Below are 27,393 nucleotides of genomic sequence, written 5' to 3'. Positions count from 1 at the left end.
AGCAATCATCAAGAAATATTACATTCATGCACATGTGCACACACACACACACAGGCAGCTCTCACAAAGAAAACCACAACTCAGAGAAGGCAGACACCGAAGTTCTGCCTTTGTCAATCTGAACCAGCAAAACCAGATAATTATAGGAGCAATAGCACAGCATATTATACTCAAGAAAATCACAAAATCCAAACTACCTTCCTCCTCTTCTGATATATCTTCTACTTCAAGAGAAGCACGCTATAAGGGCTCTTTCTGCCTCCCAGGCCCTTTGAATACATTTTGAAATTCCCTCCTTTTGTGTTCCTCCTCCCTCACAGTTGCATGACAACATTTGATCTGTATGAAAACAAGCCAACCAAGCGGCAAGCAGATCACAAGCCAATCAGAAGCCAGTGCCAGAAAAACAATCAGCAAGAGATAAACAGTCCTCCAAAATGGTGCTCGGAATGTCAAAACATTTTATTTATTTATTTATTTATTTACTGGATTTCTATACCGCCCTTCCAAAATGGCTCAGGGCGGTTCACAAATTAAAACAAACCACTAAAACAATAAAGAGCTAAAACAAATTAAAACAATATAACAACAATTAACAATTTAAAAACATTCTAAAACAACAATTAAACAATTACAGTGATTAAAAGCCCCAAAATCAGGTTAAAATATTAAAACAAAATTTAAAACCCTGGAAAGCCAGGCCAAACAAATATGTTTTAAGGGCTCTCCTGAAGGCTAATAGAGAATTCAAATTCCGGATTTCCGCAGGGAGCGCATTCCACAGCCCCGGAGCAGCTAAAGAGAAGGCCCGCCTCCGAGTCGCCACCAAACAAGCTGGTGGCAACTGGAGACGAACCTCCTCAGATGACCTTAATGTGCGGTGGGGATCACGCAGAAGAAGGTAACCCCAATTGAAATGGGGTTGTTCTTCTCCGAGCTTGAAACAACCCCTTACTTAAAGGGTGTTTTGAGCTCGAAACCCTCGAAACGTCCATTTCGAGTCAAAACGTTTCGCCGTTGGAACGTTCTGCACATCCCTACTATGGAACACTGTTTCTGTATTGAATGCCAGTCAGTGCTCTGAGACAGTCTTCCTTCCCCATCACCCTCACCCCCATGGACTGCTAAGCCTCTGGAGCTGGTGGGTGTGGAGGGCCGCCTTGTTTTCTGGAGACACAGCCCACCTGGCTGAATTTGAGCATTGTGGGTAATCTCAATATTGTGGGGTGCTGGCATCAACATTGGTCTGTAACTAGAGCACCTGATAGAGTTGTTTCAAGGCTAAAAGCACATAATTAAGTCTCCCTATAAAAAGCAGGGGGCTCCCCATATTCCATTTGCTTGGCTTGCCGTATTGGATACCAGTAGTTTCAGCAATTCAGTAAAAGATTTGCACCATTCCTTTAAGGGCCGAGGCCTTGTCTTCATTTGATATTGATGTCCCTCTCCGTTTCAAGTGTTGATAATGGCTGAGCCAGAAATCTGCTCAGGTCTTCCCTTAAACGAAAAGATATATCAGTTTAAGAAAGTGGAGATGGCTTCTGTGGACCAGGCTCTGCCATGTGTAAATGCCAAATATTTTTGTCTGAATGGCTCATTGCCTTTTGAGTTATGTGAAGAAGGCTCTCTCTGTCCCTCACAGCAGGGGTTTTATTGCATGTCTAAAAAAGAATGCTAAAAGCTTTTCCCAGTATATTTGTCTGGTTAAGATAGGGTGAAATCTACTTAACAGAATGTGGTTGATCAACTTCATATCTTGTCCTGATTAGAGCTTCAAATACAACAGATGCTGATAAGTTATTATAGACTTTGATAATTGTTTACGTTTGGTTTCTAGGGTGACCTGATTTTCTAGCCTCATTCCACCACCTCCCCGTCCCCAACATGCTATGTAGGAAACGATAAATCTCTTAAATATACTTTTAGTGTTCCCCAAAGGAGTGACCAAGAGATGTTGGCCAGGGTATTTGTTTCCAAGAATTCTGCACTTTGGAGTCTCGTTGTTTGGATGGTGAGGCATTACAGATAGGAGAGGAGCAGATCTCACATTTCACAGACGTCAAAACATTCTGTCCATCCCTAGTTTCCATCCTCGATGTGGTAGGCTGCCTCATGATTTATTACACATGTCCTACTACAAACTACCACAGAGAGTATAAAGCTCCAACCTGTTAACACAAATGTCCGCATAATGGTCTTTAATGAATTGATGTCAAAGGACTCAGCCTGTCCAAGGAACGCAATCGGATCCAGATGCTGAAGAGACAACAATGTTTCTGTTGCTATGGTGCAAGAAACCCACTTCCAGGAAGGGGAAAAGGAGCTGCTAGCTAAACAATGGGTTGAAGAGGACAGTGCAAGAGGCTCTAGCAGAGCTCAGCAAGTGGTAACAAGATTCATAAGAACATAAGCACATGAGAACAGCCCTGTTGGATCAGGCCCAAGGAGGCCCATCTAGTCCTGCATCCTGTTTCACACAGTGGCCTGCCAGATGCCTCAGGGAAACCCACAGGCAAGAGGTGCTGGGCATGCTGTTTTCTCCTGCTGTTACTCCCCTGCAATTGGGATTCAGAGGCATCTTACCTCTGAGGCTGGTGGTGGCCTATAGCCAGCAGACTAGTAGCCACATTGATAGACCTGTCCTCCATGAATTTATTGAAATCCTTCTTAAAGCCATCCAAGTTGTCTGCATGAGCAGGAGGCATTTATGGTAACCAACATGTCGGATCCCAAGAACGCCACCTCCTTTCTCCTCCTCTCCCCAATCCTTTTCTCAAATTGTCTACTGGGCATAGGGTTAAAATAGGATAGAGAATGGTAGATGATTCATAGGAGGGATTTGGTTGGTTTATCATTGTTTTATTGTATTGTCAATTGAAAAATTACTACTACTACTACTACTACTACTACTTGCAACAAATATTTATATACCGCTTTTCCACAAAGGTCTCCAAAGCAGCCAATCAATCAATAACTAGATAGGTAGGTAGATAGGGGAATGAATGAATGAATGAATAGGGCTCCCTGTCCCCAAAGGACTCACAATATTAAAAAAAGAAAAAAGAAATATAAGATGGACACCAGCAACAGCCACTGGAGGGATGCTATGCTGGGGTTGCCAATACAATCCACAAATAGAAAAAATATATGTTTCATTTGGGTCAGACAGGGTGCTAGCTCAATGCCCCATGAGTTATGACTACTGGTATTTTAAGCTGTTTTTGCTTTGAGGTGAGTTCTAGGCAGTGAGGCAAAAAGAGAAATGCACTGTGTTCCTGCTGAGACACCTTGTTTCTCAGAAGTTGATTAGTTTTGAAGAAACAAATCAAACCAATGTTTATTTAGCTCTCAGTAACTGCCTGCTAGCTGGGAGAGCATTTCACCTATATCAGGCAGCAGCAATATAGAAAGATGCTGAAAGGCATCATCTCACACTGTGCGGGAGGAGGCCATGGTCAACCCCTCCTGTATTCTACCAAAGACAACCACAGGGCTCTGTGGGTGCCGGAACACTTTACCTTTTTAATCCTACCCTGCAAGGCACCTGTTTCGACAGGTACAAATTCCTCCACTGTCAGCTGGGATCAGTGGCAACATGGAATTAAACAGCCCTTACCCAGAGAGCTGATGCACTGTGGACTCTCTCTTATTATCAATGTCTTTTTGTTTTCCATAGAGGATGGAGAGGAGGTCAAAAACAGAGATGGACTATTTAAGCAAAGAGCAAGAAAGTTCTAGCGGAAGTGAAAAGAACTCGGAGAGGTACGTGCCCTGCAGTAGGCAGAAGAGAGGAGCCATCAGGTGCATCCAAAGATTCCCTTCCTCAGATGGAGGGACTCTGGAGCTGGAGGGCTTCTTCCTCCAGACTCTTTCCTCTTCAAGACGCACCTTCCCTTAGAGTACTGTTTCCACTTTTTGATAATAAATCGGAAACCATTGGAAGTGCAACTCATCGATCCAGGGGCATCTGCCACAGTTCCGTTGCTGCCCATCTAGAGCAAGTTTTCCAACCTTGGCTCCCCAGAAGGTGTTGGACTAAAACTCCTGAAGGCCATTCTGGTTGGGGAATGGATGATGGGAACTGTAGTCCAGCCACAGCTGGGGGCCACATTTGGGAGCCCTTGCTCTAGCGAATGGCATCCTGGCGGTGGATATGAGCCTTCAACAGAAACACCCTCAATCTCCAGTGGTTTTTATTATTTTATTAGGAAGTTGCAGTACAAAGTCACACATTTAAAGAGAAAGAAACACTACAATAATGCTGAAAAGAAAGTGACCATTGTAGGATGAATGCATGAAAAACATTAGAGATAGGAACAGCTACGCAACACGAAGCCATTCAAAATCACCCTGAGAAATACATCAGTTCTGTAGACACTGCAGGGGCTCATGTTCCAGTCACGATAGAGAACGTGAATTTTGAGGCTTGCAACAGGCTGTTCATCTCCATGAATGCGTTCCCCAAAGTGTTTAGGAGGACCCTTCTTGTTGTGCTGGGAGACTGCTATGGCATTTCTAATGCCTAGCTGTGCCCAGCTTTCCAAGGCCGTATCAAGTAATTTGGTAAGGATAAAGATGGACTCAAAATGAAGCAATCAGATAAGCAGATCTTTTGGAATGAGAATTTTTAAACTTGAATCTTAAAGGACCTTGAAAATTGTGCAGCAATGAAGATACAGAGAGCACCGAGCACTTCCATATTGCCTGATCCCCCACCCACACCCCAGTAGAACACCTTTGTCTGTGATTGTGTTTTATTGTTACTAAGGCCGTATTCTCATGACCAGAATGATCACAGTTAAAGAGTTAACTGCAATCAGTGGGACGCAAATGCAAATGCTCCCACAGAGTGTGTTGTGTGAATCTGGAATATCCAGGCAATCCCAGTGAAACCACTGCAGTTAACCAGCATTTAAATGGCATAGATAACCAAACTCTGATCCTGGTTAGCAATGTTGGTTAAATGTGTTTATTACTGCAGCAGGTCTCGCAGAGTGATCACAGTTAAGTCTTTAACCATGATCATCCTGGTCATGGGAACGCAGCTGAAGTTTTGAGAACAGGGTGAACCTTAAGCTTCAGAAATATGGACAGTTGATGGTGTGTAAGTTCCATGTTTAGGCAAATCCATTCTTACATTTTTCACCCCTATCAATCTGCTCAAACTGTTCTTTGTTGGTTGGTTTCTCATATTTATATACCACCTGATATGTGTTCCTCTAGGCAGTGTACACAATTTAAAACAACAAATAGACAATAGTGAGGACCTGGGGGTGGGGTGTCAGATGGTTTATTTTATGACATGCACCGCTTAGGATGCTGACGGGCATGATGGACGTAGAGACTCACATCCATCGTGCAGTTCTGAATCTCCCAATCTGCTGTGGGCATCTAAAGCAACACCCGCGGTATAGTAGAACAGGGCTCGTCTGCTACTACTCCAGGTTGTGCAACTGCATTTCCGCAGCGCATGTGAGCCATTGGGAATAATGCAACATTGTGTGCAACATGTGAGCCATTATTAATGATATGATCATTAATATCATCATTAATAATAATGAGAGCCAGTATGGTGTAGTGGTTAGAATGCTGGACTAGGACCGGGGAGACCCGAGTTCAACTCCCCATTCAGCCATGAGACTTGCTGGGTGACTCTGGGCCAGTCACTTCTCCCTCAGCCTCACCTACTTCACAGGATTGTTGTGAAAGAGAAACTCAAGTATGTAGTACACTGCTCTGGGTTCCTTGGAGGCAGAGCGGGATATAAATGTAATAACAACAACAACAACAACAGAAAAAAACAGTGGCTGACATCCTGACCAGTGAAGCATCAGTACAGCAGTGCTGCATTCCAGGACGTTGCCCAGCAAAAATTCCCAGGCATCAGAGTTCAAGAAAGGGATGAGAGAACGGGGTGCAGCAGCGCTGGGCCTGCGCTTTTCTAACCTGCTCTTTTAACTGTTGGAATTCTTTTTTCCAGGGAAAGGGCATCCAAAATGGAGAGCATGGTGAGCAACATTTTCCTTTATGATCCCTCTGAACCATTTCAGGAGGCAGTCCTATGAGCACAGAAGGCTTCCATCCTTTCCCCATTGGCCCATCTAGGCTTGGCCTAAGCCCCCCTGACTCCTGAGGCGGGATGGGGAGACCCTGCCCTTACGGAGCATGCTCTGCACATGCGCTACACCTGCCTCCCTCTACCTGGCAGCAGCCTCTGCTCTTCCGCCTTGTCCCATGCCCTGTCTCTTCAGGTGGCAGAGGCAGGGGATGGAGCAGGAGGGTGGAGGGGCCAAGTGGCAGCCCTTTGGGGAAACAGGGAATGATTGGAGGAGGAGGAGGAGCAGCAGCAGCAGCTCACAGGGTAATGAAAACTGCCTCTGTTACAAAACAAAGAGAGCAGGTAGGATTAATAAGCAAACAAATGGAGCTCTGAATAACACAAATGAATTGAATTGAAGAACAAAACAAAACAAGTTTTGCACACCCTAACTATGAATAGGATGGTGGGCTTGTAACTGTCACAGGTCTATCTATCTATCTATCGCACATTTCCATATCGCCCCATATAAAAATCTCCGGGTGGTTTACAATTTAGAACACAAATGATAATTTATTTATTTTTTTAAAAAAGATTTAATTATGTTAATGTAAACTATACATAAAAACTCAAAACTGTAAAACTACAGATTAAAAGCCTGATTAAACAGGTATATTTACACACCTGTTGTAAACAGGTTTTCTTGCAAAGGTGAGTGAGATATTACATAGCTAGTGAAGGGCTTCTTAAATTGCCAGCAACCCTAGCAGCAGTTCTGACTCTCCCGCCAGCCCCCCAGGCCTGTCCGGCTGATGGAGCATCACAGAGCCCTAAAGGAGCACAAAGAACAAGTGGAAAGAAACAGAAAAGCCTCCAGAGACCTAACCTGCCGTGCTTTGTTTCCTTTCTTGTCTTTCAGCTGAAGAAGGTGCTGGTAGAAAACCAACAGCTGAAAACTGCTGTAAGTTCCACCTTGCTGGGCTTCTAGTCAGTAAGCAGGGACCTCAAACGGTGATCCTCCAGCTGTTGTTGAACTAGTCACAGTGGCCAGTGGGGATGGGAGTTGCAAGCCACCATCTGCAGGAGGGACACTGTTGGAGACCTTTGGTTTAAAGCTAGTCTCCAGGTTTCTCTTACCCTCCTAAAGATTGTGCAATTTCCTTTTTGCCTGATGCTCTCCAACGTTCCATACATGTTGATGATGTAATCATCATCATCATCTGTATCTTTTTGGTTACTGGTCATAGACAGGAAGAAAACTGGTCTTGTGGTAGCAAGCATGGCTTGTCCCCTTAGCTAAGCAGGATCTGCCCTGGTTTCATATGAAAGGGAGACTAGAAGTGTGAGCACTGTCAGATATTCGCCTTCTTAGGGGATGGAGCTGCCTTGGGAAGAGCATCTAAGTTCAAAGTTCCTTCCCCGGCATCTCCAAGTGAGGGCTGAGAGAGATGCCTGCCTGCAACCTTGGAGAAGCTGCTGCCAGTCTGTGTAAGCAATACTGAGCACGATGGACCTATGGTCTGACTCAGTATATGGCAGCTTTCTATGCTCCTGTGTTCTATGACTGTAATAAAGATGTTGTAATAATAATAATAATAATAATAATAATAATAGAAAGGCGGTGATAATGAAAGGCGGTGATATGAAAGGCGGTGATATTGAACAATGGCTAACAACTGGGAAAACTCATCTCATCATGAAAGACCCAGCAAAAGGTGCAGTTCCAAGTAATTATAGACCGATAACCTGCCTGCCAACCATGTTCAAATTATTAACTGGAATAATAGCAGATGAAGTGATGCAACACTTATTAACTAACCAACAGCTTCCAGTTGAACAGAAAGGAAATTGCCCGAACACCAGAGGCACAAAAGACCAGCTGCTGATTGACAAAATGATTTTAGAAAACTGCAAGAGAAGAAAAACCAATCTAAGTGTTGCATGGATTGACTAGAAGAAAGCCTTCGATTCATTGCCTCACACATGGATACTAAAATGTTTAGAAACAACTGGTGTCAGCAAAAACATTCAGATATGTATTTAAAAAAGCAATGAGCATGTGGAGTACACAGTTAACAATCAATGGCGAGACACTTGGACAGGTTAGCATTAGAAGAGGCATTTTCCAAGGGGACTCGCTATCCCCTCTATTGTTTGTAATCACCATGAACCCACTTTCACAAATACTAAACAAAACAGGCCTGGGATACCAAACATCTAAAACATCAAGTAAAATCAACCATCTGCTGTACATGGACGATCTGAAGTTGTATGGAAAGTCCCAGTCAGAAATCGAATCACTGCTAAACACTGTCCGTATATACAGTAGCGATATAGCAATGGAGTTTGGACTAGACAAGTGTGCTGCATTAATAATGAACAGAGGGAAAATAAGAAAAACAGAAGGAATAGAACTGCCCAATAGAAGCAAGATCAAGAACCTGGAAGAGAAAGAACATTACAAATACTTGGGCATTCTCCAGGCTGATAACATTGCACACACTAAAGTTAAAAGAAAAATTGGAAGTGAATACATCAGGAGAGTTAGAAAAATCCTCAAGTCCAAACTCAATGGCAGGAACACCATACACGCCATAAACACCTGGGCTATACCTGTTACTAGATACACTGCAGGAATAATAGACTGGACCTAGGCAGAGCTAGAAACGCTAGATCGTAAGACCAGGAAAATCATGACCATCAATCATGCTCTGCACCCCCGCAGTGATGTTGATAGGCTATACCTCCCTCGCAGCTCAGGTGGAAGAGGAATGCTGCAAGTCCATCAAACAGTAGAGGAGGAGAAAAGAGGTCTTGAAGAATATATAAGGGACAGTGAAGAAGATGCACTTCAAATGGTCTTCAAATAACCGCCTTGGGGTTATCTTTTTAATGAAAGGCGGTATATAAATGCAAAAATAAATAAATAAATAAATGGTCAAGAACGCGAAACTATTCAACACCAATGAAACAAAACAGGCCTACAAGAAAGAACAAGTCAAGAACCGAGCAGAAAAATGGAGAAATAAGCCCCTGCATGGTCAATATTTGCACAATATAAGTGGAAAATCAGACATCACCAAGACCTGGCAATGGCTTAAGAATGGCAACTTGAAGAAAGAAACAGAGGGTTTAATACTGGCTGCACAAGAACAGGCACTAAGAACAAATGCAATAAGAGCAAAAGTAGAAAAATCCACAACAAACAGCAAGTGCCGCCTTTGTAAAGAAGCAGATGAAACAGTGGACCACCTGATCAGCTGTTGTAAGAAGATCGCACAGACTGACTACAAACAAAGGCATGACAAGGTAGCAGGGATGATACACTGGAACATCTGCAAAAAATACAAGCTACCTGTAGCCAAAAGTTGGTGGGACCATAAAATTGAAAAGTTGAAGTAAAAATATTATGGGACTTCCGACTACAAACAGACAAACATCTGCCACACAATACACCAGATATAACTGTAGTCGAGAAGAAAGAAAAACAAGTCAAAATAATCGACATAGCAATACCAGGGGATAGCAGAATAGAAGAAAAAGAAACAGAAAAAAAATCACCAAATACAAAGATCTACAAATTGAAATTGAAAGGCTGTGGCAGAAGAAGACCAAAATAATCCCAGTGGTAATTGGCGCCCTGGGTGCAGTTCCAAAAGACCTTGAAGAGCACCTCAACACCATAGGGGCCACAGAAATCACCATCAGCCAATTACAAAAAGCAGCTTTACTGGGAACAGTCTGGATAAAACAAACCAGTCAATAACACCTGTCTGACTGTGTAAACAAGAAATAATAATAATAATAAATAATGGACTTCTGACTACAAACAGACAAGCATCTGCCACACAATACACCAGATATAACGGTAGTGGAGAAGAAAGAAAAACAAGTTAAAATAATCGACATAGCAATACCAGGTGATAGCAGAATAGAAGAAAAAGAAATAGAAAAAATCACCAAATACAAAGATCTACAAATTGAAACTGAAAGGCTGTGGCAGAAGAAGACCAAAATAATCCCAGTAGTAATTGGCACCCTAGGTGCAATTCCAAAACAACTTGAAGAGCACCTCAACACCATAGGGGTCACAGAAATCACCATCAGCCAACTACAAAAAACATCTTTACTGGGAACAGCCTGTATTTTGCGACAATATCTATAATAATAACAATATTGATAATAAAATTCAGCCATCCTAGGTCCTTGGGAAGGACTCAGTGTCTGGATAAAACAAACCAGTCAATAACACCTGTCTGACTGTGTAAACAAGAAATAGTAATAATAATAAATTCTCTGTCCCAGCCCTTTCCCACTAAGTTGGAGAGGCATTTGGCACACGTTCAGAGATACTAGGCCCAGGATTCTAGACTTTTTGACCACCTTAGTTGATTGCAGCTGCCACACGGAAGCCAGTGGTTGAAATGTGCATGTGCTGTTGGTTCCACATGAATGTAGCACATGAATGTAGCACATGTTCAGTTCAGTTCAAGGTTTATTACAGTCTATGACCAGCACAATGCAGTGCATGGGAAGCACTCAGCACCACCTGACCCATACACTCTCATGGAGGGTTTCCACACCAGAGGCACCAGGACGGTGTTGTCTGGCAGGCAGACTCTCCAGCTCCACATATTTGGGCAGTCCGCATGGTGAGCAGCTTAGTTGCCATAGGTGAGCAAGCAAGAGGCTGATTGGATCAAACTTCTCCAATATAGGTACGAATACATCCCCTTTCAGGAAATTCTCCTCAAGTTGGTCATCAACTTTATGACTGTCAGACAGCACCATGATGCAACAAGGAAGGGTTTACATAGTGGCTCTAATCTAAGAAATAGGTCATGCATGGGTTCCAGGCACAGAGGTGCTTTTCATGAAATCCCATCTGTTGTGAAAAATCTCCCTCACTTCAGTGATCCAACCAGAAAGAATCACTGCTGGGTATACTTAATCTGACACTTCCTCTAGACTCAACATACTTACATAATGCTCCGACTCAGGAATGTTTTCTGTTGCTTTGGAGCCTCGGCGAGTGGTAGTCAGGGGCATAACGATAGGGGGGCACGTGCCCCGGGCACCACCCCGGCAGGTCACGTGGGGGGCGCCAAAAAGTGGCTCCCCCCTTCCCCCCGGATCGCCTGCCGAGTGTGGCGGTGGGCGTGCAGCGGCGATTTGGCGGTGGTGGGCGGCGGATCGCCCGCCGAGTGCGGCAGTGAGTGGTGGCTGGCAGCGATGGGCTGTAGCGTGGCCTGAGCAGCGGCAGATCGCCCACCGAGGAGTGCAGGCAGAGCGACGCCGAGCCTGCCTTCTGGCCCGGTGTTGCTTCCCAACTGTGCAGGCGCGCCTGCGCAGTTCACAGAATGAACTGCGCAGGCGCGCCTGCGCAGTTGGGAAGCGACGCCAGGCCAGAAGGCAGGCTCGGCGTCACTCTGCCTGCAATCCTCGGTGGGCGATCCGCCGCCGCCTGCAGGGATCAACTGGGGGGCGATCGTGCGGCAACCGACCTGCAGTCTTGCAGCCAGCTTTCCCTATGGCTTAAGGTGCCCCGCGCCAACTTCTTCGGGGACTGAACACCAGCAGCAGGAGGCGGTACCAGGCCTGAGCGGAGGAGGGCAAGTATGGCAAGGCTGCAATGCACCGGCCCAGGCAGGGAGGGAGGGAGCAGAAAGGACATTCCTGTGGCCAGGTTCCAGCGCTGTGGATTAGAAGAGAGGGTAGGCTGCACAGTGGAGAGCGAGCAGGTGGCGAGACGCGGACCCTTGGCTCTGCCTCCCACCCCGCAGTAGTGCGGAGTTGGGGGGTGGGTGGGTTTCCAGTCGGGTGGCCTGGCCCTGTCTTGCCTTGGTGGGTGTCTTCTGCATGGGAGCCTCGGGCTCCATTGGCTGCAGGCAAGCACTGAGGATGCCTCTCCTTTCTCAATGCGCGGGGTATATATGGGAGAGAGATCCCTTGCGGTTCCTTGTTTTCTGGGCGTGAGGAAGCCCTCCTTTCCACCCCCATATGATCGGGCTGCGCTACAGCCCATCGCTGCCAGCCACCAGTGACCAGCCACTGCCACACTCGGCGGGCGACCTGCCGCCGCCCGCCACCAAATCGTCGCTGCCGCCGCAGGTATGTGGGGGCCGGGGGGGCGCCATTTCAGGACCAGAGCTTGCCCTGGGCGCCGTTTCCCCCCAATACGCCACTGGTGGTAGTGGAGAGTTTCCAGGGTGCCCAACATCCACACTAAGGACTCGGGTGCCCTGGCAAAATTGTGTTTCCCAGGGCCCCTGGTTCCTGGGATACAGCAGTTTTATCAGCCCAGGTGCCAGAGAGCAAGGCCTCACAGAGAGACCTCCTCCTGTGGCTGCGGTACTTGTTGCTGTGGCCAGACTCTGAATGTGGAAGGGGGGGGGGGGAGTGGGAATGAGAGAAGATTTAGGGGCTTATGGGGTGTTGGGGAGGTTGATGAGAGTGATTGGGATTGCTTTGGACCTCATTCCGCTCACAGGGATACCAATGGGAGCCTCAAAGGGTCTGAATTTCAGAACTGGGTTCTGAAAACAAAGCTATATTCTTATATTTTGGGGAGACTGCCAAGTTTAGTTCGGGAGGTTCACTGCCCATAGTTGGTTCAGAAGCCCTCAAGAGTCTTGAAAGGGTATAATGCTTTGTCAAAGGGGTCACCGCTGTGCTTTTCTGCTGCATGCTAGGATGACAGGAGTTGTCGGCTCATCTCTGGTTGAGTCTCACAGAACTGGCTTTCTCTTGCAGGTACTTTTCCTGAAACAGCAGAACAAAGGTACAGGTTTCTGTCTCTTTTCATTGTTCCATAAAGCAAAACTGTGGCTGACGTCCTAAGTTATTCAGTAGTCCAAAGAAGTTACTCTAAAGGACCACTTAATTTCAACAGGACTTCTGAGAGAATAATTTAGCCAGGATGTCAGTCAGTATTCAGAAGGCGCCAATATCCTTCATCATCATCATCATCATCATGGGAATCAAACACGTGGTTATCTAAATGTTTTTGACCGCAGTAAACTCAAAAGGGGCTGCCTTAATATTATTTCTCACTCTGCCTGCAAATAAATGTTCCACTTTCTGTTGGACTGGATGATCCTGGAATTCACCCCAACTCATGGTTCTTATTTGGACTTCTGTTTGTATAGAAGGGACAATTAACAGATGGAACACTACTCCGCCATAGCAGTAATAATAATCATAGCACTGACCACAAGCTAGTCGTAGTGCACTTAGCTGAAAGTCGGAGTGGATCCAGTCCTCTTCTTCTGCATCTTCTTCTCTGAGGAGGAATACTCTGCAAAGGCAATGAAAGTTGCAGGCAGGGAAAAGGGGAGCAGAAGCCCGAGAGCTGATGGATGTGCCATTTCTTTTCCAGAAAAAGAAAATGATGTGGAAGACTGCAGGAGGTCAGTGAGAACAGCAGACCCGCCATGTCTGATAAAGGAAAATATCCACTCTTGTTGTTTTAAGTTGCCTGAGTAAGTGGCCCTCCGCCGCGTGATGGAACGAGTCGCTTCCCATGGGGCTTGTTGGTTTGCTCTGCCAACAACCTTTGGAAAGATTAACCTCGGAATATATACAGTCTAGGAACTCTGAAGTCCACATGAAAACTCAAGGGCCAGAGCAGGACACTTCCTTGTCCTGTGACACCTCCCTCGCTAAATCCACTAGGAGAGGGATTCTCTTGTTTCAGAGAATGGCCCTAGTTTTGGCAGACTGGGATTGACTGGCGACAAAAGTGTGATCCCCAGATGGCCCCGGGAATTTCCCCCCCACCCCACCCCCGGGCAAATAGAGAGAACTAGCAAAGGGCCCGTGGGCGACGTGACCCATGGAACTCTGACAATGCACGAGGTCTCCTCCCGCTCCGCCTCCCCTCTTCCTTTCTGCCTGCCTCACCATTCCTGCTGCCAGTGGCTAATACGGTCTGCTCTCACAGTGGACATGTGGGCAGTGGAGACACAAAATTATAATAAAAACAACAACCATAATAAACAACTTTATTTGTTAGCCACCCCATAACAAATTGTTCTCTGGGCAGCTCACAATAGAGGATTAAAACCTACAATAAAAACACATTAAATCATAGCACACCAAAAAAAAAGTAAAAAGAAAATATAAAATACTGTACAAAACAATTTAAAAACTCTTTTAAAATCAGTTAGAAATCAAATTTAAAAATCAAAATTTAAAAGTCCTGAGTGAACAAAAGGGTCTTTACTTGGCATCTAAAAGAACAACATGATGAAATCAAGCAAACCTCACTGGGGAGGCTATTCCATGAATGGGGTGCAACCACCAAAAAGGCCCTCACCCTGGTGGCCAGTTGCCTGACCTCATTTGGCAGGGACACCCAGAGGAAGGCCTCTGAAAAAGATCTTAAGGTAGGGGTAGGGATATATGGGGCAAGGCACTCTCTCAGATAACCCAGTCCCAAGCCATTTAGGGCTTTAAAGGTTGAAACTAGCACTTTGAATTGGGCCCAGAAACAGACTGGCAGCCAGTGCAGCTGATGAAGCCCTGGCATAATATGATCAAAATGTCCAGACCCAGATAATAATCTTGAAGCCCTATTTTGTACCAGCTGCAATTTCCAGACCATTTTCAAAGACATCCCCATGTACAATGCATTGCAGTAATCCAAGTGAGAGGTTTGCAGAGCATGAGTAATTGTGGCCAAGCTATCTCTGCCCAGGTATGGTCAGGCAAAGCTGATAAAAGGCGCTCCAAGCCACAGAGGCCACTTGAGCATCTAGTGACAGTGCTGGATCAATGAGAACCCCCCAGGGACGCAGCCACCATTGTGCAAACGGGTTCAAAGAACCCGGGCCACCAATGAAAAGGGCTGCCGAAGCCCAGACTGAACTCCCCCCGTCCCATGCCTGGGCTTCCAAGAGCCCAGGCAAACTCTCTGTTGGTTATTTCAGGCAGCGCTAGCTGCCCGATAGGATGTTTTTTTCCCTTTCTCTCCCTCCAGAGAGGGAGAGAAAGGGGGAAATGTCCTATCAGGCAGACGGCGCTGCCTGAAATGACAAGCTGAGAGCTCACATGGGCTCTTGGCAGCCCAGGCCACGCCCTCTTTGCATGTGACATGAGCTTCTTCCTTTGTGTCTGACATGGGCTTCCTCTAGAGCCCGAGACATGCCCTTGTGTGCGTGACATCATGCACAAGGGCGTATCTGGAGGGGGCCACCGAGTGGGGCCGAACCCAGGCCGCCGTTTGGCTGGCTCTGCTAACTTGGTCCTTCGAGGGGAATGCAACCCCATCTAGAACAGGCTGATGTGAATGATGCTGAACATCATTCACCCGGGCTGAGGAACCACTGACCAGCAGTACTTCTGTCTTGTCTGGATTGAGTCACAGCTTATTGATTTATTTGATTTATATACCGCCTTTCTAAAAATGGCTCAGGGAGGTTTACAACAAAATAAGGACAATTAAAATCAATTGGCAATTAAAATCCAAACTAAACCAATTAAACAATTAAAATCATTTAAACATTAAAATAATTTAAAACCAACATTAAAATTTTAAAACCATAGATCTAATTAAATGCCTGGGTAAATAAATGTGTCTTCAGTGCCTTTTTAAAAGTTGCCAGAGATGGGGAGGCTCTTATTTCAACAGGGAGCACATTCCAAGGTCCAGGGGCAGCAACGGAGAAGGCCTGTTCCCAAGTAGCCGCTATATAAGTTGGCGGCAGCCACAGGCAAACCTCTCCAGATGATCTAAACAGGCAGTGGGGCTTATGGTGAAGAAGACATTCTCTTAAATACCCAGGGCCTAAGCTGTTTAGGGCTTTATAGGTAATAACCAGCACCTTGTATTTTGCCTGGAAACCTATCGGCGGCCGGTGTAGTTATTTCAACACAGGAGTAATATGGTCTCTCCTAGATGACCCAGAGACCAATCTGGCTGCTGCATTCTGGACCAACTGCAGTTTCTGGACTACGTACAAAGGCAGCCCCACATAGAGCACATTGCAGTAATCCAGCCTAGAGGGTACTAGCATATGTACCACCATTTTGAGGTCATTAATCTCATGAAATGGACACAGCTGGCATATCAGCCGAAGCTGATAAAAAGCACCTCTGGCTACTGCCTTCTGGTTCAGATCCAGAAGCATCCCCCAGACTGCGTACCTGTCCCTTCTGGGGGAGCATCACCCCACCCAGGACCGGCAGATTGAAATCATCTCCTGAATTCCAACACAATAAGTACATGTCTTATCTGGATTCACCCTCAGTTTGTTATCCCTCTTCCAGCCCATTACTGCCTTCAGGCAGGCATTTAGGGAGGTTATGCTCTCTCCCAATGAGTTTGATATGGAGAATTAGATTTGGGTGTCATCAGGATACTGATAACACCCTGAACCAAATCCCTTGATGATCTCTCCCAGCGGTTTCATGTAGATGTTAAACAACATCAGAGACAATATGGAGCCCTGAGCAACACCATAGGAAAGTTCAGTTTTTGAAGAACAGCAATTTCCAAGAGACACCATCTGGTTTCTACCCATGTGGCAGGAATGGAACCATTGCAAAGCAGTGCCTCCCACCCCCAATCCCCTCAGACATTCCAGAAGGATACTCTGGTCAATAGTATCGAAAACTGTCAAGAGATCCAAAAGGACCAACAGAGTCACACTCCCTCTATCAGTTCCCAGTTGGAGATCATCCACCAGGCCAGCCCAGGCAGTCTCCACCCCATAGCCAGGGCCAGCCTGGATGAGGTTTATTCACCTTCATCCAGGCCATTACTGCATCCAAGCACCAATTCAGGACAGTCACTACTTCACCTGCGTCTGATGTAAAAGGGAGATACAACTGAGTATCATCTGCATATTGATGACACCTCAAGCCAATTCTCCTGATGACCTCTCCCAGTGGCTTCATGTAGACGTTAAACAGCATAGGGGAAAGAATGGAACCTTGCAGAACCCCACAGCATAACTGCCAAAGGGTTGAGCAGTAGTCCCCCAGCACTACTTTTTGGGAACAGCCCCCGAGGTAGGAGTGAAACCACCTTCAAGCAGTGCCTCCCACACTCAACGCAGCCAACCTATCCAAAAGGATACCATGGTCAATGGTATCGAAAGCCATTGAGAGATCCAAGAGATTCTTTAAACATTTATATTCCGCTTTTCCTCCAAGGAGCCCAGAGTGGTGTTCACAGTTACGTTTCTCCTCACAACAACCCTGTGAAGTAGGTGAGGCTGAGAGAGAAGTGACTGGCCCAGAGTCACCCAGCTAGTCTCATGGCTGAATGGGGATTTGAACTCAGGTCTCCCCGGTCCTAGTCCAGAACTCTAACCACTACTCTACTGTCTCTCTTTCTCTACATAGGTCATCCCATAGGGCAACCAAAGCAGTTTCTGCTCCAAAGCTGGGCCTGAAGCCTGACCGAAAGGGATCTAGATGGTCCGTTTCCTCCAGGCATGTCTGGAGCTAGTTAGCCACGACACGCTCAAGCACCTTGCCCAGGAAGGGAATATTGGCCACAGGCCTATAGTTTACATCCTCTAGGTCCAGACGGGGTTTCTTCAGGAGTGGTCGAATCATAGCTTGCTTCAATGAAACTGGGACCACTCCCTCTCTCAATGAGACGTTTCGAACCTGCTGGGCCCAGCTAAAAATTCCCTCCTTACTAGATTTAATAAGCCGTGAAGGGCAAGGGTTGAGCATGCTTATGGTCGGCTGAACTCAACTAAACACCTTGTCCCATCCTCAGGGACCAAGAACTGAAATTCCTCCAGCAAAACTAGGCCAGATTTTACTCTGGGCACCTCTCCCAATGATCCTGCATCATGGCGAGTGCCAGCGACTTTACCCTCAAAGTGCTGGGTAGACACACACACACACACACACACACCCCGCAACTGCCATTGGGTGAGTTCAGCTGCTCTGAGGTCACAGAAAGGCAGCTGAGGGCTTAAGGGGTTATTTACACTTGAGAATATGAACATCAGGACTTGCAGAGAACTTTTGTAATGTTCCATGGCAGAATGATATCTTGGGATTACAGTTTGGCAGAACTGTCTCAGTCTTTGCCAGAAAGAGGCAGAAAATAGTTTCCTTTGGTTTGGCCCACACTTTTTACTAACTATTAAGTGGTTGCTCTCGACTCCCAGATAGTTACAAAACACTTGGAAATAAGTATCTTGTCTCCCCCACCCCTATGTTCATGTTGCTAACTCAATCAGAACTTAGTCCCAGTTGTTGAGATCTTAGTTTCTCCTAGTGGAAGTATCAGGAATGGACAATCCTTTTAAAGAATTATTACAGTACACACAGTGTTGTTTCAGATAGACACATCTGCACAGTTTGTTTTTTTAAAACCCTCTGATCCTTCTGTTGTTGTTTTTATTAGCACGTTCGTTTTATTGGATTGCATCTGTTATTCAGTCATTTTAAACTTGTAACTGCTGCCCTGTAGTACTCTGTGCCGGAGACGTGGGGTATATAAATATATTGGCTGACATGACGCGCAGCGCTAACAGGGCCGGAAGACACTGGCAGCAGCTGCAGCGCTGCTGTGTATGCAGAAGCAGAGACGCCCCTGGCCCAACTGGCAGCTGTGCAAGCGGCATCCCCATGGTTTCTCCCATTGTGGAGGAAGAGGGGACCCTGGGGACGCACGCAGTGTGTGCAACCACCAGTCAGGACAGCGGCACCACTGCTCAAGTGTCCAGCCATGGCAGCACGGATGTCTTTTGGCCCTGTTAGCGTTGCGCATCACGCCAGCCACCACCAATCAATCAGAAGCCATCAAAAGAGGCAGCTCTGCCCCCAGACTGTAGTGCTGCAGCAGCAAAAAGACCAAACCCGGGTTCTTCTTCTTTCTCAGGAGCTGCCTTTCAAAGGCCAAGTTTGGCCTGCAGTGTCTGGGTTTCCTCCTGCACAAGCTGCCTTTGTGCCGGGTTGCCATCTTGCAGACATTGAGCCAAAAGTCAATTTGGACTGGCAAGTCCTGCACTATCACAGTGTTAGTGCAAAATCACAAGTTAGAAAGACCCATATGTTTTACAGTGTGACTCTTGAATTGATTACCATCCCAAACTCACTGATGAAAGTAAGATTTTCAGCTTGATTTTGTCAATACCCTATTAGGGATGTGCAAAAAATTTCGGGCACAGAACGATCTGTGCCCGAAATGAACAATTTCGGGTGATTCGGGGCTGAACCGAATCACCCCCAATGTCCCCCGATATTTTTCGGGCACGAGCCGAATCACCCGAATTTCGGGCATGAAAAATTCGGGTGATTCGGTTCACGGTTGATTTTTGGTGAATTTTTAAAGTTTTAGTGACTTTGGGGCAGTTCGGGGGCATAGCATGGGATCTGGGCAAAAGGAGTGGGGTGGGGTGGTAGTGCCTAATGGGTGCAGGCTACCACACCAATTTCAGGGGGATTGAGCCAAGGGCTGATTTTTGGTAAATTTCTGAAAATTTCATGTCTTTGGGGCAGATTGGGGCATATTGGGGCAGAAAGTGGGGCCTGGGGCAGAATAGTGGGGTGGGATGGTAGTGCCTCATGGGTGGAGGCTACCACCCCAATTTCAGGGGGTTTGGACAAAGGGCTGATTTTTTGAGAATTTTTGAAGTTTTAGTGACTTTGGGGCAGTTTGGGGGCAGAAAGTGGATCTGCCCCAAAATAGTGGGGGTGGGGTGGTAGTGCCTCATGGGTGGAGGCTACCACCCCCATTTCAGGGGGATTGGGCAGAGGGCTGATTTTTTGAGAATTTTTGAAGTTTGGGTGTCTTTGGGGCAGATTGGGGGCAGAAAGTGGATCTGCCCCAAAGGAGTGGGGTGGGCTGGTAGATAGTGCCTAATGGGTGGAGGCTACCACCCATCCCCAATTTAAGAGTGATTGGGCAGAGGGGGGAATTCTGGTGAATTTATTTTTATGAGGTTTGTCTTCATAAGGTGAAGTGTGCTAAATTGATTACTTCCTCATATTCATAGTAAGTGTGAAAAAGTGAAAGTGGGGTCATGAGAGTTGTTTAATTGAAAAATATCTCATTTGCTATGATAGAATGAGAATTCACACCTCAGAAGTTTTTTCTGAGGTGTGAATTCTCATTCTATCATAGCAAATGAGATTTTTTTCAATTAAACAACTCTCATGACCCCACTTTCACTTTTTCACACTTTCCTTTACTATGAATAATATGAGGAAGTAATCAATTTAGCACACTTCACCTTATGAAGACAAACCTCATACAAATAAATTCACCATAATTCACCCCTCTGCCCAATCACTCTTAAATTGGGGATGGGTGGTAGCCTCCACCCATTAGGCACTATCTACCAGCCCACCCCACTTCTTTGGGGCAGATCCACTTTCTGCCCCCAATCTGCCCCAAAGACACCCAAACTTCAAAAATTCTCAAAAAATCAGCCCTCTGCCCAATCCCCCTGAAATGGGGGTGGTAGCCTCCACCCATGAGGCACTACCACCCCACCCCCACTATTTTGGGGCAGATCCACTTTCTGCCCCCAAACTGCCCCAAAGTCACTAAAACTTCAAAAATTCTCAAAAAATCAGCCCTTTGTCCAAACCCCCTGAAATTGGGGTGGTAGCCTCCACCCATGAGGCACTACCACCCCACCCCACTATTCTGCCCCAGGCCCCACTTTCTGCCCCAATATGCCCCAATCTGCCCCAAAGACATGAAATTTTCAGAAATTTACCAAAAATCAGCCCTTTGCCCAATCCCCCTGAAATTGGTGTGGTAGCCTGCACCCATTAGGCACTACCACCCCACCCCACTCCTTTTGCCCAGATCCCATGCTATGCCCCTGAACTGCCCCAAAGTCACTAAAACTTTAAAAATTCACCAAAAATCAGGATTTTGCCCAATCCCCCCGAAATTGGGGTGGTAGACTCTACCCATTGGGCACTACCACCCCACCCCAAAATTTTGCCCCTGGACCCCTTTTTACCCCCCCGAATCGATTCGGATTTGGATTCGGATTAAATCCGAATCCGAACCGAATCAAGGGTGATTCGGGTGACCCAGATTCGGGCACAAAACAGAACAGGGGTGATTCAGTTCGGGTCCGAGCCGAATCACCCGAAATCCCGAATTGCACACCCCTATACCCTATACTACCCCTCATCTGGGGGCCAAAACATAAGAACACAAGAACAGCCCTGCTGGATCAGGCTCAAAGTCCCTCCAGTCCAGCATCCTATTTCACACAGTGGCCCACCAGATGCCTCAGAGAAGCCCACAGGCACCCCCCCCATACATACATACTGTACATACACACACTCACACACCCCAGCACTATTTCTAGTCGAGAAGTGGTACTTTTCCTGTGCTCAACCCTTTCTCCACCTCCTGCGTTATCTCTGCAACTCCCACCACCCCCATCCATTGAGCTGTGTGCAAGCAGATGTTTGGAGTTTTGCAGGGGGGTAAAGTAGCCTGGGAGGAGAATTTGAATGTTTTAAAAAGAGGCAGTCGGGGTAATGGTTAAGGACCTCTCCACCACCACCATTTCCCTGCTGCAAATCACCCCTCCCAAAGCCACTTTCCCTAGGAAAAGCAAGAATCATCATTCAAATACACGAGCAGGAACTTCACATGTGCAGAATTGAGACTACAGGTCCGCTGTAACCTGAGCCCTTTGTGTCTGAGCTGATCCCCTGAGCCTGCATATTTTTCTTTATCACAAAGAGAAAGCAAAGATTTCTACTGTAAACCTTGGCCTCATAAATGGTCTTGGGTAGGGGTGAGAAGATGAGGTGATGAAGGCAGTCAGATTCGGCAGGTTCTTTGGTTAAGCGTTCTGTGGTTTGATCTAGCTGCTTGGCAAGCCGGTCTTCTGTAACGAACTGACAAACTAACAAACATAGAAAAAGGTCTCTTGCCTCCTCCTCTGGGGATGTGATTGGTTGGAGAAAAAACCCAGAGCAAGCTGTGGGAATGCACACAGGAAAAGGATCTGCAGGGATTGCGGAGAGGAGCTGACCCTATGTGAATGATCCATTTAATCCCCCCAATTTAACATCTGTGAGTCTGCTGCTACCACAATACATTGTAGCCGGGCATGATGGTAGCTGTAGTTCAACAACATCTGCAGTGCTACTGGTTGGGAACCCCTGAAATACTCACAACATGCCAAGTGGCCTTCACACTCCAGACTCAGAGGGGGCTGTGTTCAACAAGTGAATGCAAACTGGATTGTTTGTTCATCTGGTAATGAACTTAGGTGAACATTAATTTCACAGCTGATGCTGGCTGGCTGGCTGGCTGGCTGAGTCCTTCAGGGATAACAATCACCTCATGTTTCTTTCATTTTAGTTCACGTTTTTGCCAGCAGTTCAGGGTGGCATACACTGTTCCTCACCCCGCTTCCTACACATTTCATTCTCCCAACAACTGTAAGACGTAGTTTAGGCTGAGTGGGGGGAGGGCCTGGCCTAAGACCCCCATTATTCATACACGGCTTCATGCTGTGGGGTATCTGAAGAGTGAATCTGCTTTGCAGCAGACTCACAGATGTTAAATTGGGGGGATTAAATGGACCATTCACATAGGGTCAGCTCCTCTCCGCAATCCCTGCAGATCCTTTTCCTGTGTGCATTCCCACAGCTTGCTCTGGGAGGAGGCAAGAGACCTTTTTCTATGTTTGTTAGTTTGTCAGTTCGTTACAGAAGACCAGCTTGCCAAGCAGCCAGATCAAACCACAGAACGCTTAACCGAAGAACCTGCCGAATCTGACTGCCTTCATCACCTCATCTTCCTACCCCCACCCATGACCATTTAAGAGGCCAAGGTTTACAGTAGAAATCTTTGCTTTCTCTTTGTGATAAAGAAAAATATGCAGGCTCAGGGGATCAGCTCAGACACAAAGGGCTCAGGTTACAGCGGACCTGTAGTCTCAATTCTGCACATGTGAAGTTCCTGCTTGCGTTTAACTCAGGAATGTCTCCCTCCCCCTCCCCTTCTGGACTCCCTCCACAGAATTTCACCACTCTGCCACAACCGCCGCCACCCCGGCCCCAGCGCTCACAATTGCAAATCACTGAGCACAGACCATACCCAACACAGCTGTCAAACTCCCCTTCGTTGAGTTTTGGGGAAAAGCCAAATTACTGGCAATGGCCACTCCACACATTGTGGGAGAAGCAGCAGGGCATATCAGAAAACTCAGCCCCACCTCCCAAAGCTGCTGCAAATAGAGGATTTTTTTCCTTACCCTGGACATAATTCCAACCAAGCTAGAATGCGCAGCAGTAATTCTGGGTAAAGCCGAGTCGGGTGTGTACTGATCCCTGAAAGCTCGCAGGGACTTCGGGGTTAATCCAGCTGATATGTGGACTGGCAGCTTCCATTCCGGAGGGGATGTGAGCGAAGAACCATGTTTGTAAAAGCTCCTGGAAACTTAATGGGGATTTGAGCACTGCCCTCTCCACGCTGCCCTCCTGCCTCTCGCAATTCTCCTTCCTGCCCCTCTCTTCTAGGTCTAAAGAAAAACTTCTGACTGAAATTGGGTCTCTCTTGACGGAAATTGCCTTCCTGAAGGAAGTGCGGGAGCAGCTGGTGAGTGTTCTGGATTGGGTGGGCTTCCAAATCCGTTGCTCCATTTCTCCAGGTTCTGCTCTGAGTGGGAGAGAATTAAGCTGGGTTCACTTCACACACGGGGCTAATATGTGTGTGGGATGAATGTGCAGAGGAGGAGAGTGGGATTGCGCCCTACCACCCCGCATCTGCACACACACTTCCCGAGGTCTGGATAGAGCAAGGGTTCTCTGGCTTGGGTTCCCAAATGATGTCAGACTACAACTCCCAATTGCCAAAGTCCAACAATAGCAATAGCAATAGCAATAGCACTTACATTTATATACCGCTCTATAGCCGGAGCTCTCTAAGCGGTTTACAATGATTTAGCATATTGCCCCCAACATTCTGGGCACTCATTTTACTGACCTCGGAAGGATGGAAGGCTGAGTCAACCTTGAGCCCCTGGTCAGGATCGAACTTGTAACCTTCTGGTTACAGGGCGGCAGTTTTACCACTGCGCCACCAGGGGCTCAGATCTGGGGATGTTAGGGTTGAGAACCCCTGGCATAGATGGGTGCATGGTTCTGTCTCAGCCTCAGGATCAGTACGTGAAGGTTGGAGTTGGACCAAATGGGGCAACTCTGCTCCCTCTCCTCCCCACAAACTCACACAACAGGATTTCACTGAGATCCGTAGGCCCCTCAGATTCTTGAATCATATCCCTGCTCAAGGAAGGACTGGGGAGAGAGCCAGGAGCATAGAATCTCACAGCATCTTCTCGCTTGGGATGGAGGGCGTGGCCTCTCTGCTGTCACCTGCTGCTGAATTGTGAGAACCATCCACCATCTTCTCCCTCCAGTCAATGCCCAACCTGTATGTTTGTGGACACAAACCAAATTCTACACACACCATCACTCTGCAGTGACTGTCCTCCCAAAGGTAACTAGAACCCAAGAGGCACTGCAGGTCCCTGGAAGTGGGGTGATGGCCAGAGGCAGTGTGACCATAGTAATGCTCGGAAATAAGGGACAAGCTGTCTCTACAAAGGAGAACTGAAGTGATACTTTCTGGGGAACCTAGGATTCTCCTCTGAACTGGGAGCAATTTTCCAAACTGGGAATTCATACGAATCTGTTCCACAGTCCTTTGTGGAGGTAGGTGGCGGCGGAAGATGCACCTGTTGGATAAACAATTTGTGGTTGTTTAGCAAAGCACCAAGAGGAAGCTGCATGCTCCAGTTATGAAGCAGTGCAGAGCTTTATTGTTGCAGTCAAGAACAAGCATCGAGATTGCAGTGCAGCATAAAGTAAATAAGATTTATTAGGTTAAGTACATTTGAGATAGGAAAGACCCCTCCTAACTATGAGCTACAGAGTGACTATAGGAGGGGGGAGAGAGAGATGCTCCCATCTGCAATCCAAGGAGAAAGGAAGTAGAACTGACTCGCTACAGAGAAGGAGTCAAGGCAGGGCTCATAGAGTAGAGGCAAAGCGGGGACAGGTGAGGGGACCCTCACTCACTACCTCTACTCTCCCAATGCCCCTAGTGGTCATTAGGAGAGGTGGTGCGAAAGGTCGATGCACTGGAACTCCCTCTCCAGCAGTTGGGCACAAAGCCTCTGTGGGTGGTGGCCAAGGGAAGGTAGTCACACTCGCGCTTTGAGGAATGTTCTGGAATCCTATAGTCCTGCACTCTTCCTCAAGGGTAGGAAAACTTCAGAGGTTTTGAAGATGATGCACCATTTAGGGATATGGCAGGGGTAATCATAGCCATATTATTATTATTTTTATTTTATTTTATTTTTTTTTTTTAAAAAAACAGGTTCTGATCCAGGACCCTGGAGAGGTATGCCTGATAAGATCCCATTGTGGCCAGGGGCTGCCGGCCACTGCTTAAACTCTAAATACCATGGAAAGCCCCTGGACCAGAGAAGGGCCTGTGGAATAGGCTGTGAATGAAGGCGTCCTTCAGGGTCTTGCAGGGATATGAAATGGCGTTTGTCTCGCATGTAGCGCCTGGGCTTCATTACACCATGTGGCATTAGGAAAGGACCATGGCTCCCCAGATGTGGCTGGATCGCACCTCCCATCATCCAAAGGCCATTGTGGCTGGGGATGATGGGAGTTGTAGTCCAGCAACATCTGGGGAGCCAAAATTGAGATCCCTTGCATGATTCAGGAAAGGGACACATCATCTCCTGCTGCAAGGGGGCTGCTGCTGGCCATGAGATGGCCCACTCTTGGAAACTAAGCCCCCAGTTGCCAAGGCATCCTCTCCTAAGGGTTTTGTGCTCTTGCTTCTTTTCAGAAGTACAAGGACCCCGAATCCAGGAAAGAAACCACGAAAGCCCTCACGGAGACCATCCAGGCGAAACTAGAGGTGGCCCATGCGAAGATCGAGGCAGCGGAGGCCAAGAAGGAAACCCTGGAGGCCCAGCGGAAAGCGGAGGAAGCCCAGGAGTCAGCCGAAGCAGCCCAGGCCCGGGAGGACAACCTCTTGTCCTACGTCTCCAAAATCGCCAACCTGGCCTACCAGCAGGCTGCCGAGGCCGAGTACGACTGCGCCCAGGCCCGGAAAGCCATGGCCGTGGCCGAGGCCCTCCAAGTAGCCTCCCTGGCTGACGGCAAAGCCCGGCGGGGCCACAAGCACCACCACCACCACCACCACCAGGACAAGCACCACCGGAGCCACCGGAGCCAGCACGGGGAGTGCCGGTGCCACCACGGCAGCCACCACGAGCACCGGAGCCACTACGAGACCCAGAGCGACCTGCTCCACTCAGAGCCCGAAACCTTGAGCAGCACCCGATAAGAAGGCAGGAAGGAGGGGAAGAGGGGAAGATGGCTGCCTGGGAGAAGAGGCCGGCTGGGCTTGAGACCCGCCACCAGACGGGGGGCGTTGTGCAGAATTAAAGTTATGTTTGAACCACATGCCCGGCCCCGTCCTGAGTGTGAGCAGCAGCCTGCAGAGCATGGCCAGGTCCAGGGAGGTGGCAGGTCCCGTCTGGGTGGCGGCCAGGCCTGGAGGGGCAGCAGGTCCCCAGGCAGCTCCAAGCTGACCAGACCTGGAGGTCACGGAGGCCTCACGGGCTGAATGGCCCCACTCAAGGTTGGCCCCCTTCTGGAAAGGGAGCCTTGCAGGAGCAAACCTCGGACCTGGATCCCAGCAATCCTTTGCTCCCCATCCATTCATCCATTCATTCGATTTCTATACCGCCCTTCCAAAAATGGCTCAGGGCGGCTTACACAGAGAAACAACAAACAAATGAGATGGCTCCCTGTCCCCGAAGGGCTCACAATCTAAAAGGAAACATAAGATAGACATCAGCAAGAGTCACTGGAGGGATGCTGTGCTGGGGGTGGAGAAGGCCAGTTACTCTCCTCCTGCTCAATCAAGAGAATCGCCACGTGGTGAAAAGGTGCCTCTTTGCCCAGTGAGCAGGGGTCTAGTCTGTTCCTGCCTGAGGAACACCTGAGGTGGATCCTGAGGTGGTGAGCTTGGGATCCCACTCAGGGTGCTCTCAGTCCTTTTGCATGGGCTGAAGGGGCTGTGAATGGCCCCACATCTGCCTGAAATCATGTACAGGTTGGCCACACTTTGCTGAAGGTTTAGGAACAGAGGAAGCTGCCTTCTACAGAGTCACCTTCCTGGTCCATCTTGCTCAGTATTGTCTGCACAGACTGGCAGCGGCTTCTCCAAGGTTTCAGGCAGGAGTCTCTCTCAGCGCTATCTTGGTGATGCTGCCAGGGAGGGGACTGGGAACCTTCTGCTCTTCCCAGGATGGCTCTATCGCCTGAGGGGAATCTCTTGCAGTGCTCACAGGTTGGGTCTCCCTTTC

At 47.6% G+C, this 27,393-nt stretch overlaps 1 protein-coding gene across 5 annotated transcripts in view; it reads left to right on the top strand.

Annotated features, from left to right (window-relative positions):
- LOC128324787 (ERC protein 2-like) overlaps positions 1–26,485 on the top strand; it is a 36,569-nt gene extending 10,084 nt beyond the window's left edge. For 4 of the 5 annotated variants that reach the window (XM_053249818.1, XM_053249827.1, XM_053249809.1 and 1 more), the window contains exons 2-8: positions 3,677–3,762; positions 5,981–6,008; positions 6,957–6,998; positions 12,791–12,818; positions 13,416–13,518; positions 23,516–23,594; positions 25,863–26,485. In XM_053249818.1, the coding sequence (XP_053105793.1) occupies positions 3,680–3,762; positions 5,981–6,008; positions 6,957–6,998; positions 12,791–12,818; positions 13,416–13,518; positions 23,516–23,594; positions 25,863–26,366 (867 nt within the window). In that variant the 5' untranslated portion in view covers positions 3,677–3,679 and the 3' untranslated portion in view covers positions 26,367–26,485. The remainder of the gene's footprint in view (positions 1–3,676; positions 3,763–5,980; positions 6,009–6,956; positions 6,999–12,790; positions 12,819–13,415; positions 13,519–23,515; positions 23,595–25,862) is intronic. The other variant, XM_053249803.1, reaches the window with a different exon arrangement.
- Positions 26,486–27,393: the final 908 nt, after the last annotated feature.

The sequence above is a fragment of the Hemicordylus capensis genome, chromosome 1 (genome assembly GCF_027244095.1).
Source record: "Hemicordylus capensis ecotype Gifberg chromosome 1, rHemCap1.1.pri, whole genome shotgun sequence".
NCBI classification, from domain to species: Eukaryota; Metazoa; Chordata; class Lepidosauria; order Squamata; family Cordylidae; genus Hemicordylus; species Hemicordylus capensis.
Note: the sequence above shows the minus strand (reverse complement) of the source record. Positions and strands in the feature narration are given on the sequence as shown.